The sequence below is a fragment of the Cornus florida genome, unplaced genomic scaffold (assembly GCF_030987335.1).
Source record: "Cornus florida cultivar Cherokee Brave unplaced genomic scaffold, ASM3098733v1 CherokeeBrave_3.0.0_Hap2_Chr06, whole genome shotgun sequence".
NCBI lineage: Eukaryota > Viridiplantae > Streptophyta > Magnoliopsida > Cornales > Cornaceae > Cornus > Cornus florida.
This window is the reverse complement of record NW_026775576.1, coordinates 32,245,100-32,261,020: the sequence shown is the minus strand read 5'-3', so window position 1 is coordinate 32,261,020 and position 15,921 is coordinate 32,245,100. Positions and strand designations below refer to the sequence as shown.

At 36.9% G+C, this 15,921-nt stretch overlaps 1 protein-coding gene across 1 annotated transcript; it reads right to left on the bottom strand.

Annotated features, from left to right (window-relative positions):
* Window positions 1–5,441: 5,441 nt before the first annotated feature.
* Window positions 5,442–6,185, bottom strand: LOC132313925 (uncharacterized). The gene has a single exon (XM_059812860.1). It carries the CDS (start codon window positions 6,183–6,185, stop codon window positions 5,442–5,444), a length of 744 nt encoding a protein of 247 aa, XP_059668843.1.
* Between the last annotated feature and the right edge of the window lie 9,736 nt (window positions 6,186–15,921).

Here is a 15,921-nt window from a genome sequence, read left to right as displayed (position 1 = left end):
GAAAGTAGAGCACAAAATGCTACTCAAAACATCTCTCTTTTGATAAGCTTGTGACACGTAGGTCCATGCACGTGTAGGGAGGGAAGTGATCTACTATGTAAGCACCATTGTAGATTAGTTTAGCCAGAGTTGTCTTACCAAGTCCAGGCATACCGATAATGGATATGACTTTTAGTTGCCTCTTGTGTTCTTCGATAAGCAGCTTCTCTACGATTGTTTTCTCATCATCAAAACCCACTACCATTTCTTCATCAACGATGGGTCTGGGATCTCTTGTTGAAGCTCTCTCGGAAGACTCCCCAATTTGGAGTACTCCAGTGCCATACATTTTATTTTCATAAATCTCCACCAAGTATGTCTTGATAGACTTAATCTCTTCTATCACGTAACTAACTTTGTCAAGTGCAAAAGATCCATAGATCCCTGAGATACTCAACCCGCTGTCATTAATTTTCATCACCTCTCTCTTGATACACCTGATATCTGCCAGGACACCGCCATAGAACCTACGAATTTTCTCAGCCTGGTCGACCATTCGCACAGACAAATCTAAAAGAGGCCCCAATTCAACAGCAATGTGAGAATAGAGCCATGTGGCACTCAATCCTTTCTTCGCCATTGTCGCGATAGACTTTATATCTTTTATGGCAACACAAACGTTACCAAGCTGTCTCCCTGCCTCGTAGACCATCTGTTTCAACATATTGGAGAGGAAAAGGCAGTCGTAAGGCTCGCAAAACGCAGGGCATGCGAGTCTTGATCCCATCATCAGGACCGGAGATGAAAGTATTGGTAAAATTCCCGTCTTAAAATATTCAGATAAAACAGAAATTTCTTTCATGAATTTGTGACGAAAAAATAGGCACTTGTTCACAGGAGGGCCACAATCAATCCTACTGAAAATCCTGATAATCTCTTCGTAGTTTCCCTCGAAAGAAAGAAGATCTTCTTCCAAAGTTTCAAGCAAATCAGAAATTTTGTTAGCCGGACGGACAATATTTTCAGTGACAGACTTAAAATATTCAGAAAAAACGCCATGCTCCAGCGATGAAGTAAGACAGCCTTGATGATTTTTGATGGACAAAAAGAACTTACCTCTATACCTAATTTCTTCACGGAGGCTTCTACGAGGTTCTCTTCTATGATGCTGGAGTGCTAAATCCATATGTTTCCGAAAGTGTGCGCTGAGTATGAATGAGTCCACCATGACATCTACCTCACCAGTCACATCTCTAATTCTAGCCACAATATCTTTCAGTTCCTTCTCATGTTCTTCCTTCCCTTTGTCCGCTGAATCCTTGAGAAACTTCCGCATGAATTGCATCTCCTGGTAGCAACATTCGATTTGCTCCTTCTCGATGCGGTTCTCCTCATAAGCCTTCACAATCACTTCATCATCGGTGTTTAGTAGCTTCATCAGGTTTTCCACCACTAGGTCCACACCAGTTTCCATCTCTCTCTTTCTGCAAGATCAATAATGTTTGGAAGAAACTGTTAACCTCCCTCCTCAGAAGCTCTCAATTAACTCTATACACTATGAAACAAGCAAACAGGGAGGTCAACATTGCACTGCCCACAAAATGGAGAGACCTGGCAAAACGGTCGCCAAGGAAAAATTGGTGGCAGAGGAAAAATTGGAATGGACCAACTGCATGAACAGTGACTAAGAACCTTTAATAATAATAATCAATTATGTTAGCTAATGCTGCTACGAGTCCTCAATTAACTCTATACAATATGAAACAAACAAACAGGGAGGTCAATATTGCACTGCCCACAAAATTATTAAGGGGCGCCTTTGCAAGTGGGTTTGGCTGCTATTGCCAATGCTGGAAAGACCTTGACTTCAATTCAAAGTGGAATGGTAAAGAATCCTTTTTTTTTTTTTTTTTTTTTTGGTTAATGGGAATAACAATTGACTTCAAGCTTTTACCCAAGTAACTCACAAAATAAAATACTAGTTCTTTTTTATTTTTTATTTTTTTTATTTTTTATTTTTTTAATTAAAACAAAAGTTACCATTCATGTCTAATTGTATCTCCAATATATATATATATATATATATATATATATTTTTTTTTTTTTTTCTTTGCACCATTTTATACTAAACACAATTTTTTATCCCCATTCCTTTATTTCCTTCCATTCATTCTACCAAACTGTCCCTAAGCAAAAAAAAAAAAAAAGGGGACCCTGAAGGCGATTCTAGGCTCAATCATGTGGGCCCATTATTGTTTTCTTTTTTTTTTTTTTAATTCAGACCCAAGACACTGTACCAGCCCAGAACATTGTTCCTAAGGGCATGTTTGGCTGAAATAAAAGCTAAAATTTATATTTTTGGTTTATTTTGGTCTCTCGTTTCTTTTTTTCCTTTTTTCTCTCAAAATAATTGAACCAAAGGGTGGTTAAGGCACTGTTTGGCTAACACAAACGGTGTCTTAAAGACTTTTTTGGGCAAAAAAAAGTTTTAAAAATTGAAAAAAAAAAAAAGTGATTTTATTTTCTTTTCAAATTTTTCAATGTTCATGTTGACATTATAACCGTTTTTGGTACTATTTGGCTGACCCAAACAGTGCCTTAATGGCTATATTGGCTAACCAAACAATTTTTTTTTTTTTTTTTTTGTTTTCCCTAACAAATTGAAATTTATTTTAAAATATGATTTTTTTATTAAAAAAAATGCGTCTTTGTTTTCACTATAAATCAATAAATCAATGATATTAGATATTGTATTGTTTACAAGATTTCATGCATATTGACTAAATAATTTAATCAACAAACAATTTAATTATTTATTTCAAAATAAAACATTACACAATAAATATTCCATTACATAAACTTCATAACAATTTAAAAATAAAATAATGCAACATAAATTAAACACATTCTTTACCAAAGCGGTTTCACAAATTTTCAATTAAATCTTTCCTCAACCGCGTATTCGTCTCTTTGTTGCGAATTTGGACTTGACGAGAGTAGATGTGTGCCGCTAAGACTAATGGATTTTGAATTAAAGTGGGAATCAATATTGTCTCCTCCGGTGGTGAAGTCCATCTTCCAACATTGGCATGGCGCTCATCTTCGATAATCATGTTGTGAAGGATGATACACATTTTCATTATAAACACAAGCCCCCTTTATCCCAAAAATGCACTGGTCCTTGCTGTAATGTTACCGATTTTCCCTATTTTCTATTTTCGGGAATTTATTTGATTTTTCTGGATTATTTTAATTCTTGCCTCGTTTTGTGTGCCACGCTGGCCCGAGGGGCATTTTGGTCATTTTTTTTAGTCCATGGTTTTAGAAGTGTATTTTTAATCATTTTAAGTGAATTAGAAGTGACGGTATTATTTTTTTAGAATTTTCAGAGATCGGGACAATTTCCGGACTCGAAAACTTCTCCCGGTTTTGTCATTTTAAGAAAGGAGCATGATGGACTTTTCTCACATATATGTATACATCTATATCTATATATTAGAGGTAGATATTTGTTGGGTAAGAATGACATTTCATTGAAAGAGGAAGGGCATTATAGTAACTTAGCTTGATTTAGAAATCACTCAAATTGTGACATTTGGCACAACCTTGGCATGGAAGATACAAGACAACCATTTCACTCGTTTCCCCTTCTCATTTCGGGCACCATTCTTCTCTCTCTATCAATTTCTCTAACTCTCTCTATATTCATACACAAGCACACAAGTATGTCTTCCAAGGAAAAGCTTTAATTTGGAGAGTTTAAGGCAAGATTTTGAGGGAGAGGAAGAAGGGAAGATGGAGAGCTTGGCATGAGCTTCAAGTTGAGACCAATATTGCTAGTGTTTTGAAGGATTTCAAAATTTTAGGAAGCTTAGGGCTTGTTTAGCTAATCATCTTGAGGTAGGGGAAGTCTAAATTATGAATTTCCTATGATTTTAGTGAGTTCTTTGAATTTTCTTACATAAATATCTTGATATTGTGAAGCATCCTTAGTTGTAAATTTTTGGTTATGGTGTTAAGCATGAGATAGCTTTGATCTAATTACTTGAGATGAGAACATGATGGTTTTCTTGTATTTGTGCCAAGCATGTTATTTTTTTTATGAGAAAATTTGAAAGTATGATTTATGTGATCAATTTTTGTGGTTGAATGTTTTAATATAACTATGATGTAAACCATGACTTGTATATTGATGAATGGTTGTATGACATGCATATTCTTGGCATGGGGGTGAGTTGAGAGGATGAAGGTTGATGTAGGAAAGAAGGTTAGAAAATGAGTCAGTGGTTTGTGCGGTAAGTCAAGGTGATGGTTAGAAAAGTTTTAGTGAGGTTGGGTTAGAAAGAAAGAATGGGACATTTGCATTTCATGTTTAATGGTATGATTTGTGAATTTATGAAATTTATGTATGATTGATATGCCTTATAATCCCATGATCCCTTCTTTTTTTATTCCCTTTCTTTGGTTGCGGCTCACGGGATTTTTTAGGAATGTACTTTTACGCTTTCTCTACTGAGCTGTTGAGCTCACCCTATCATTATTAACATTTTTCAGGGATTGAAGATGAGCCGGTGAATGATATGCATCCATGGATATCGATGCAATTAGGACTTCATTTTATGCATACTAAAGCTATGTAATTTTCGCCATGGAGGCCTCATTCTTGTATTTAATTCCTTTGAAAATTGTATAAAAAGAGATTTGTATAATGCAGTCTTTAAACGATGTATTGGACTTGTATTCGATTTAATTGAAGGCATTGGAGTTTAATTATGTTTCTTACACTATCAATTACATGTTTGGGAATGGGATTAGACTTTAATTAAGATCACCAATGGACCTAGGGAGTGTCCATATGTATGTGTTTCAGCATTTAGGCCTTTCTGGGTAAAATTTTTAGGTTGTGGACTTGGGGAACCGGTACCTCATCCGGGCGGTTCAAGGGTGTTTTTGGTTCATGTCTGGGCATTCTGCCCATGTGGAACCGGTACCAAGATTTGGGAACCAGTTCCAACTCTCTAGTGTATATTTTTGCCTTGACAGTGTATCAGCTTTGACCGCCTGACTTCGTTTGGTCATAACTTATTTGTTCTAAACCCAAATAGGGTTATTCTTGAGTCTATTTTCAAGGATTTTGAGTTCGCTTTCCAATAAGACCAACTTTATCCTCAAATTCCATTCATGTTGAGAGTTATGGTTGTTTTAGTGAAACAGTGTCAGGATTTCTCTTGAATAGGGTAAGGGCGCTTTCGGGAAATCACATCCAATGACCGTAGAACCTCTTCAAACGTCATGGAATGACTAGAATGATTGTTTTAAACTTTATTTGACTAGTTTGAAGGCAGATTACCCTCATATATTGTAAAATAACCATTTTACCCCTAGTGTGTCCTCGGGTTTGGGTAAGGACTCGGCTAGCGATTCGGACCCTCGAGTTCAGGTCGTTACACTTGTGTTATTGGTCACTTGCTCTGTAAAACCCTAAAAGCTCGTTCCATATCTTTCCTACAGGTCTCTTGTCTCTGAGCGAAAAGTTTTTCTTTTGCTATAGTTGGATACGGGATGGTCTGCATCAAAGTTACCCACTTAGGGTATATACCATCAAATAGGTAATACCCCATTCTATGGTAATGGCCATTCACAACGAAATTAACCGGAAGAATTTGGCTAGTAATGATACTGTTGAATTCTAGAGAATGATCCAACACATTAATATCATTGTGTGAACCCGATATTCCAAAGAATGCATGCCAGATCCACAAATCTTTTGAGGCAACCACCTCCAATATGAGTGTAGGCGTATGAGAGTGTCCTTTATGCATGCCATGCCACGCCACCGGATAATTGTTCCACTCCAAGTGCGTATAGTCAATAGAACAAAGCATACCCGAGAATCCTCTCTCCTCCGCTTCTTGAAGTAGTCGTACTATGTCGGCTTCGTTGGGTGGGCGCATGTACTCTTCCCCATACACACTAGTAACAGCCTTACAAAATGTCATCAGGGTTTTAATGGCAGTGCTCTCGCTAATTTTAATATACTCATCACAATGATCAGCTGCATAACCATATGCAAGTATACGTATTGCAATTGTCATCTTTTGTATAGAAGACAATCCCAAACAACCTGTTGCATCCCTTTTTTGGATGAAGTAGTCGTCATAAGCTTTAACATCATTCAAGGTATGAAGAAATAGTTCTCTTCGCATCCTGAATCATCTGTGAAAGTACTCCGGTGGATATGTGTAATTCTCGTTAAAGTAGTCTTTCATTAGCTGACGGTGGCTTCTCTCTCGATTACGATGAATGTACAGCCTCTTACACAGTTTAAAAACTTACTCTACTATCTCTGGGTTCACTGAATTCAAAATCTCACGAAATGCATCTTGATTATGTTGAATCAGTGCATCAATAGGGTTATCTGATGAAGAAGATGATGAAGAAGATAAAGAATTAGAGCCCGACAAAGGAAAAAATTGTGATGAGGAAGCCATTAGAATTTTGAGATGAAAGAGATGTGAATTGATATTTTGCTAGAATAAGTTGAGATGAATGTAATAATGATGAGATGAACAAATGGTTGTTTATATAACATGAAAAATATAGCTGTTATAAATATAGCCGTTAGGAAAAAGTTTAAAAAATAAATTATTTTAAATTTTAAAAATATTAAAATATTAATATTTTTGGAGAGCGAAAATGCACCATTGGAGTACATGCAATAGCTAAAATTTGGAGACTCTAAAACATTGACGTGGTTATAGGAAATGCTGATGTGGCATGTGAAAAATGCTGAGGAGGCAAATTCGGAGAGCCTAAATTCGAAGAGCCCATTAGAGATTCTCTTACATATATATACCTATACACATATATATGTATATTGTAACAATTGAGGACTGCTCAAATATGTGCACCAACACACCAATACAAGGACAATGTGATCCACTCACACACTTGTATATCAGAATTATCTCTTCTACTTTGATAGGAGGATTGTAGCTCATTCATATCCAATTAGGGCTGCATCAGCACCTGTAGAAAGGAGGTATATATTGTCCTTTTATCTGTAGAAGCATAGAAGAAGCCTTAAGATATTTTTGAGCCTCAAGAGCTGAAAAAATATATATTGCACAATATTCTCGAGAGACCAAAATGTATAGAGTTTTCTGAGATACTAATCAATCAATTATCTCAAAAACTTGCCAGGGAAGAGAGTTACAAGATGTACAACAGTGATGAGCGCTGAAAAGTGTGTATTTAAACCCCTTAAGCTTAGGCATTCTAGTACCTTTATCTATCTTACTTTACCATTTTAGATTAATTGCGTATTATTTCCATTTTCAGGCACTTATCCCGAAAATAAGCTAACTCAGCCAAATAAGAGCAGAAATGAAGCAATTTTGGGATGAATCAAAGAAAGGAGCCAAGTGGAAGCAAAAGGAAGAAAAAGGTGGAAATCAACATCTTCGATCGATCTCAGATCAAAGTTCGATCGATCCAACATGATCAATCTCAGCACTTCAAGATGGATCAGAGCCATGATGACATTTTCAGAAATCTCAAAAGTTTGATCGATCCAACATCATTCTTCGATCGATCGAACTGTCCTGTCCTTATCCAAATGATTGATCTTATCTAGTTGTACCACTCTACCAACCACTTTTGTCCTTTTCCTAAAAATATCTTCAAAATATCTCAGATTTGTCTTTATCCAAAAAGCGCCACCATTGAGGATCAATCCAACCTAAGCTCGATAGATCTCAGCCATGTTCGATCGATCTAAGTCCAAGGTTCGATCGATCGAACTTCCTCCAGTGCGAAAAAGTTAAATTTTCAGCTCATTAAAAGTTGTCCTTTATCCAATCATTGGGGAATATTTTGTGCATAATCCCAGCTCATTTTGGGTGTCATTTAACCTACCTATATGAGGATAAAGATTGCTTTCTACAATGAGGAGACCATACCTCATATCATATCATCTCATACCTTGTAACAACTCTTGGAGAACAGGCTTAGAGGAGGAGGAAGCTAGAGACACCATTGGAGACTCTTCATCAACCAAGGAGCAAATCTCTACCATGGAGTTAGCCCTTGAGGGTTGGAAAAGCACCACCATGAGTGATGCCTTTTGGTTTGTGCAATGCACCCGCCACATTCCAAAGGTGTATGATATCAATTTTCTCGGATATGGTAGAAGAGTATCTAGAGGTTTTCATGGATGATTTTTCTGTTTTTAGGTCTTCATTTAATGCATGCCTCAAAAATTTAGATCTAGTGCTTAAGAGATGTCGTGAAACCAACCTTGTACTTAGCTGGGAAAAGATCCATTTCATGGTTCAAGAGGGTATTGTTTTGGGTCACATTATCTCAAGGAGAGGAATAGAGGTAGATAAAGCAAAAGTTGAGCTTATTTCTGAATTGCCTCCATCTTCAACGGTGAGAGAGGTACGCTCCTTTCTAGTTCATGCTAACTTTTACCGCCATTTTATCAAAGACTTTAGCAAAATTGCTCGACCCTTGTGCAATCTTCTTGGCAAGCATACTTAGACGCTTTTCATAAATTACGTGAATTATTATCATCTGCTCCTATCATGCAACCTCCCAATTGGTCATTGCCATTTGAAATCATATGTGATGCTTCTGATTATGCCGTGGGAGCAGTTTTAGGACAAAGAGTTGGTAAGGTTCCTTGTGCCATCTACTATGCAAGTAAAACTTTCTCGGGAGCTCAATTGAATTACTCCACTACCGAGAAAGAATTACTTACCGTAGTGTATGCTCTTGATAAATTTCGTTCCTATCTCTTAGGGTCTAAAGTTGTTATTTATTTTGATCATGCCGCTTTGAGACATCTATTGACAAAAAGGGAAACAAAACCTAGGTTAATTAGATGCATTTTGCTTTTTCAGGAATTCGATTTTGAAATCAAGGACAAGAAAGATAGCAAAAATGTGGTTGCCGATCATCTTTCTAGGTTATCGATAGAGCCTTTCCCTAGTCTACCAATTTGTGACTCTTTTCCGGATGAACAACTCTTTCAAATTTCCAATGGAAAAATGCCTTGGTTTGCCAACATTGTGAATTATTTGGCAATAGGCAAGCTACCAACTTCTTGGACGAAGAACGAAAAGAATCATTTCTTTGCCAACATCCGGAATTACTATTGGGAAGACCCTGTCTTGTACCGATATTGTCCGGATCAAATTGTGAGGAGATGCATTCCGAAGAGTGAAATTCCAAGCGTCCTAGTGTTTTGTCACACTTTTGCATGTGGTGGGCATTTTAGTGCAAAGAAAACTACCTTGAAGGTTCTTCAAAGTGGGCACTTTTAGCCCACTATTCATAGAGATGCCTACAATTTTTGCAAATCATGTGAGAGATGTCAAAAGATGGGGACAATGCCTAGAAGAGATATGATGTCCTTAACCAATATACTTGTTGTTGAGATCTTTGATATATGGGGCATTGATTTTATGGGTCCATTTCCTATGTCCTACGATTTTCAATACATTCTTCTTGCCGTTGATTATGTTTCCAAGTGGGTGGAAGCATGTGCTTCCAAAACAAATGACCACTCCGTGGTCATTCAATTCATTAAATCAAATATCTTTACTCGTTTTGGTATGCCAAGGGCTATAATAAGTGATGGAGGAAAAGATTTTTGCAATCAATTCCTAAGGCATTTATTTCTTAAATACTCCGTCACTCATAAGGTAGCCATTCCCTACCATCCTCAAACAAGTGGGCAAGTTGAAGTATCTAACCGGGAAATTAAGCACATTCTTAAGAAAACAGTTAACACCACCCGGAAGGATTGGTTAAAGAAGCTAAATGATGCTTTGTGGGCTTATCGGACGGCACATAAGACTCCCATTGGCATGTCTCCTTATAGGCTTGTATATGGAAAGCCTTGCCATCTTCCGGTTGAGTTAGAACATAAAACCTTGTGGGCTGTTAAAAAGCTCAATTTTGACCTTGATGAAGCCGGAGAGAATAGACTACTTCAATTGAGTGAGTCAGAAGAATTGAGACATAATGCTTATGATAATGCCAAACTTTACAAAGAAAGAACCAAAGTCTTTCATGATAAGCATATTGTGAAAGAGTCTTTGGAACTCGATCAAAAAGCTTGGCTTTTTAACTCTAGACTAAAACTTTTCCCTGGGAAATTGAGAACCAAATGGGAGGGTCCTTATGAAATCATCTTTGTTGCACCTCATGGGGCGATTGAAATCAAAAATTTGAAGGAGGGAAATATTTTTAAGGTTAATGGACAGAGGTTGAAACCTTACATTCGAGGGTCAAGTCTTTTAAAGACATTTGGAAGTTGCGCATCTAGTTGACCCGATGTATGAAAACATAGAAAATTGCATTAACAAGGGAGCTAAAGCTTCTTTTGAACTTAATCTAATAAGTTCTTCAAGGAACCATTTGTTGGGTGGAGTTTAAAGTATCTATCACCCCAACAAGGAGGGGATGCATAACAAGATCTTTGATCCGGGTTAAAAGAGCCCAACGTCTTGCTAGAGACGTTAAAGACTAGCAAAACATTCCGTAGGGTGTCAAAACCCTATTCCTCCCTCATTTCTATCTTAAATTTCATTTCTTGCGAAGTCTAGATATTGGCTTTAGGTTCATATGCATTGCTAGGAACTGTGATTAGGAGTGCATGAAATTTTGTGTTGTGATTGAGTATTTTGCATAAGTTCAATCGATCTCAAATGATAGTTCGATCGATCGAACTTCCACCTACATCCAACACTTAGAAAAATTTTTGACATGCATCTACCTGCATCCAAATCACCTCTCTGTCCCATCGTTCGAACTTATTCTCAGATCGATTAGGAGACCTTAGATCGATCCAACTTCAAAGTTCGATCGATCTCGTGCTCCAACACTTAGAAAATTTGGAGCCTACAAAAACCTGCATATTTCAGCTCTCTGTCTCATCGATCGAAAACATTTCAAGATCGATCTGAAGTTCTTCGATCGATCCAACTTCAAAGTTCGATCGATCTGCAAGTTCCAATACTTAGCCAAATTTTTGAACCAAAAACCTACATATTTTTACTCTTTGTTTGATCGATCGAACATTTTGTTCACATCGATCTCAGTTCTTTAAATTCTTCATTTTGACCCTTGTTTGACTTTTTAATTTTCAAAAATCCAAAAATATTTTTGTTTTATTTTATTTTTCAAAAACTCCAAAAATATTTTCTATTTTTCAATTTTAATTTTTAATTTTTAATTTTTCATAAATTTCAAAAATTCCAAAAACACTTTGAAGAGAGATCATCAAAGTTTGATCGATCTGACATCTTAATTCGATCGATCGAACTAATCGGGATAAGTTTTTAAAAATAGACCTGGAAGGTCTTACGATCGATTCATTAGATCGATCCACCCCTTTTCCAAACCCTTGTCCCTCATCCTCCATCACCACTACACTTACCCATCATTATCATCTTCTCCTGCGAATCTCCAGCAAGATCCAAGCTTTGATTCTCTATCTCTCCTCTCGGATTTTCATTTCCATCTTCATCTCATTTTCTCTCACGACTAGAGGTAAGATCCGAGCCACGTCTCATGATTTCAAGCCTCCACTTGTTCAATACATGTTTTAAATGTTGAATCCAGGATATATTGATGATGATATCCTCCATTGATGGAGCTTGAAACATGTTGTTTATATATATATGTATATATGGTTATATATTTTTGAATTTTGAATTGATTTTTGGGAGTATGGGCCATGCTAAGTGAGTAGGATCGATTGAATTGTTGTGTTGATGGGCCCACGACCTTGTTCGTGTGGCCCCCGTGCTTCCAAAGTCACAGATCTGTGACCTTTCAGTTCTCACCTTTGTACAGTTTGATCGATCGATCTTGAGAGATCGATCGAACTCATATCTCAGATCGGTCGAAGTTTTGAGATCGATCTCAAACCTTTTTGTGATCGATCGAACTTCAAAAATCCCATACACACACTTCATTCATCATGTATTATGTTCATGCTATCTCATATATACACAATGCCTGTGATACTCCATATTGGATGCATTTCATACTTACATTGTTTAGCATGCTTCATATCCTGTCACTTGCATAAATTCATGTCATCTATATGATTTGTCTATCTTATTTGACATGTATGTCTCTATGTTGTGCTTTCAATTCTTTATTTTAGCACTAACTCCCATTGCAAGTTTCACTTTCCTTTTTGTAGGGCATGGCTAAACAAAAGTATGCTCGGACACAGGAGCCTGCAGAGTCCTCCCAAGCTCAGAATGCCCATTCTTCTGTTCCACCTACATTTGAGGCTCTTGATCAAGTAGCTAGCCTTGAAGCACAAATGTAAGCTTTAGAGGATACCCTGCTTGCCATTAGAGCTGACATTGCTTCCTTCCATGCAGAGATCATGGCTGCACTTGTTGACTTACCCAGGGAAATCCGCGGAGATCGCCCTGCTAGTCCTGCATCCTCTGCCTAAGACTCCCTGTCTCTCTATCTTTTTATGCTCTATATATATGTTGCTAGTCTGCTACATTATTATATTTGCAGCCGGTCTATCAGCTTTGATCTTGTTATGTACTCTATACTTTTTGTTATGGATGTCATCTGTTATATTCTTATCTCTGTATGCTTGACTCCATCAGGTGCATTACAATGACTACAGTGAGAGAGAACGCTACACAATTTTCAGGACCACCCTTATACCTCTCTCACTGCTTTATTTCATTTACACTTGCATGTCCACTATGCACTGATTATCCCTTTTTGTTATCTGATGAGTTTATTCGAGTGCCAAATTTCAGGACCACAGTTAATCCCAAGTTGGGGGGGGGGGGGGGCATGCCACCCACTTTGGATACTTCAGTCCTAGCTATTCTTTGCCTTAAATTGCACCGGTATACTCTTTCCTTTTATTCTCTTTGCACATTGAGGACATTGTGCTGTTAAGTTTTGAGGTAACGGTGTACTTTACAGTGTTTGCTTTTAAATTCAAAATTTTGAGCATGATTTGTGCATTTGAGAGATTTTCTATGATTGGTCCATATCTAGCTATGATTTTGATCTTTTGAGGACTATATTGCTTAAAATTTAAAAATTGTTTAACTTGAAAGTCCAATACTCCTTGTATGCCTTGTGGATGCCATTTAGGAGTAAATTTTTTGAAAAATTGATATCTCGCTTGCACTTGTGGTCCACATCATCTTGATTTTGTGATTGTTTTGAGATTCACTTTAGAATTCTACACTAGCACCGGCGCACACTAGCATTCATTTGTGGGGTACATACTTTGTTGATTATTGAATTGGTTATATCCTAATTGGGCTAGTAGTGCATTGAAAGCTTTCATCCTTGATAAAGGTGGATAACAACCCCTTTTCACTAAGTAGTCGGGATTCTAGTCTTATCAAGCATTGAACTTCTCGCGCCGAAAGGTGGAGGGCCCAAACTCTAGGTTAATAATTCAAAAAAAAAAAAAAAAAAAAAAAAAAAAAAAAAAAAAGAAAGAAAAAGTTGTAAAAGCAATAAAAAGTGAGGACTTCTCCCAAAAGGTGAGAAGTGGAAAATGATTAGATGGAAGTAGTCTTGATTTGTAGCCTAGTTGATTTGAGCTTGTAAGTCCGTAGGGGTGTTTGAACAAATAGTGCCCTAAAGCCGTCTAGTTTGGGAGTCATTGACCTAACGCTCGACCTCATGAATCGCTAGAAAGCTTAATAGATTAACACATTGCACTATGCTTCCATCTTTGATCCTAAAAAAATAAAAAAATAAAAAAAAATAAAATAAATATTAGTGAAAAGAATAAGCGCACCTAGAACAATAAAGCTTTAATAAAAGGTCCACTTTTTGTCTTGATGATCGATACTAGATTTGTGTGCTAGTTTGAGGGTAAGGATGTGATTAATTCTTTAGTTGGCTAAGATATCAACATATTCGATGCCGGTCCACTCAAAAAGGATTCTAGAGTTGTTTTGATTTGCATGATCATTTTCTTGATGTGTGGAGCACCATACTTGTTTGCTTGATGTTGAGATTTTGGGAGATTACTCGGAAATGTTTGAAACATTGCATACTTGAGGTAGTTTTCTCCCAATGCTTGTTTGCAATATTGGTACCTCTTTTTTGAGAATGAGCTTAATGTTTGTGGGTATCATTCCTGAAAACCCTCGTAAGACTTCACTCATCCACTAGGGGTAACCTAAGGGTTTAAAAGGCTTGTTGCATGTACTAAGTGCAATCGTGTTCCCTACGAAAGTGCCGTTATCCATTTATTATTTTCTAGTTCATAGTTATGTAGTTGTTCATTTCATTCCTTTACTTTCTAGTTCATTGCTAGGGACTAGTAATATTTAAGTTTAGGGGTGTGATGAGCGCTGAAAAGTGCGTATTTAAACCCCTTAAGCTTAGGCATTCTAGTACCTTTATATATCTTACTTTACCGTTTTAGATTAATTTCGTATTATTTCCATTTTCAGGCACTTATCCCGAAAATAAGCTAACGCAGCCAAATAAGAGCAGAAATGAAGAAATTCTGGGATGAATCAAAGAAAGGAGCCAAGTGGAAGCAAAAGGAAGAAAAAGGTGGAAATCAACATCTTCGATCGATCTCAGATCAAAGTTTGATCGATCCAACATGATCGATCTCAGCACTTCAAGATGGATCAGAGCCATGATGACATTTTCAGAAATCTCAAAAGTTTGATCGATCCAACATCATTCTTCGATCGATCGAACTGCCTTGTCCTTATCCAAATGATTGATCTTATCTAGTTGTACCACCCTACTAACACTTTTGTCCTTTTCCCAAAAATATCTTCAAAATATCTTAGATTTGTCTTTATCCAAAAAGTGCCACCATTGAGGATCGATCCAACCTAAGTTCGATAGAACTCAGCCATGTTCGATCGATCCAAGTCCAAGGTTCGATCAATCGAACTTCCTCCAGTGCGAAAAAGTTAAATTTCCAGCTCATTGAAAGTTGTCCTTTATCCAATCATTGGGGAATATTTTGTGCACGACCCCAGCTCATTTTGGGTGTCATTTGACGTACCTATATAAGGATAAGGATTGCTTTCTACAATGAGGAGACCATACTTCATATCATATCATTTCATACCTTGTAACAACTCTTGGAGAGTAGGCTTAAAGGAGGAGGAGGCTAGAGACACCATTGGAGACTCTTCATCAACCAAGGAGCAAATCTCTACCATGGAGTTAGCCCTTGAGGGTTGAAGAAGCACTACCATGAGTGGCTAGACATCCTCTTGGGGCTAGAGTTAGCCCCAAGCATGCTTTCTACATCTTGATTTTGTGTATTATTGAGGGATTAGTGTTGTAATACATGTTTTGGCACTATTATATATATAGATCTTGTTTATTCAATGATTTATGTGGTTTAATGCTTCCAATTGATCATTTCATTCTATCCATATGTCTATGTATGCTAGAATAGATGTTCATATGTTTGTCTCTATTTCTTATGTTATTGATGCATATCTATGTGTATTAATGCTATAGATCTAGAAATTGTCAAAATATTGTGCTTAATGGAATGCTCTTATAATTTTTTAGATGGTTCATGCTCATTTCTTGATGGATTGTGCCTCTCCCTTAGCTTAATTAGTTTAATTTCATGTCATTAGCTTAATTGTAGTGTAGTGGTAGCATAGTTGTTAGATGAGAGGACAATTCATGCTTGTTGTTTGATGTTCCATACTTTTGAATGCAAGTAGCATATGTCTCTAACCTTGTGGTGCATTTGGCTTGTGAGCTTAATGAAAGGATTAATGACTTGCTAGATATATTGTGCTTTTCACATGCTATTTAGATAATATATACTTAATTGCTAGATATATTGTGCTTTTCACATGTAGATTAGACAATGTATGTTTAATTGGTCACCCTTGCTAATTGAATCAACCAAACACACACACA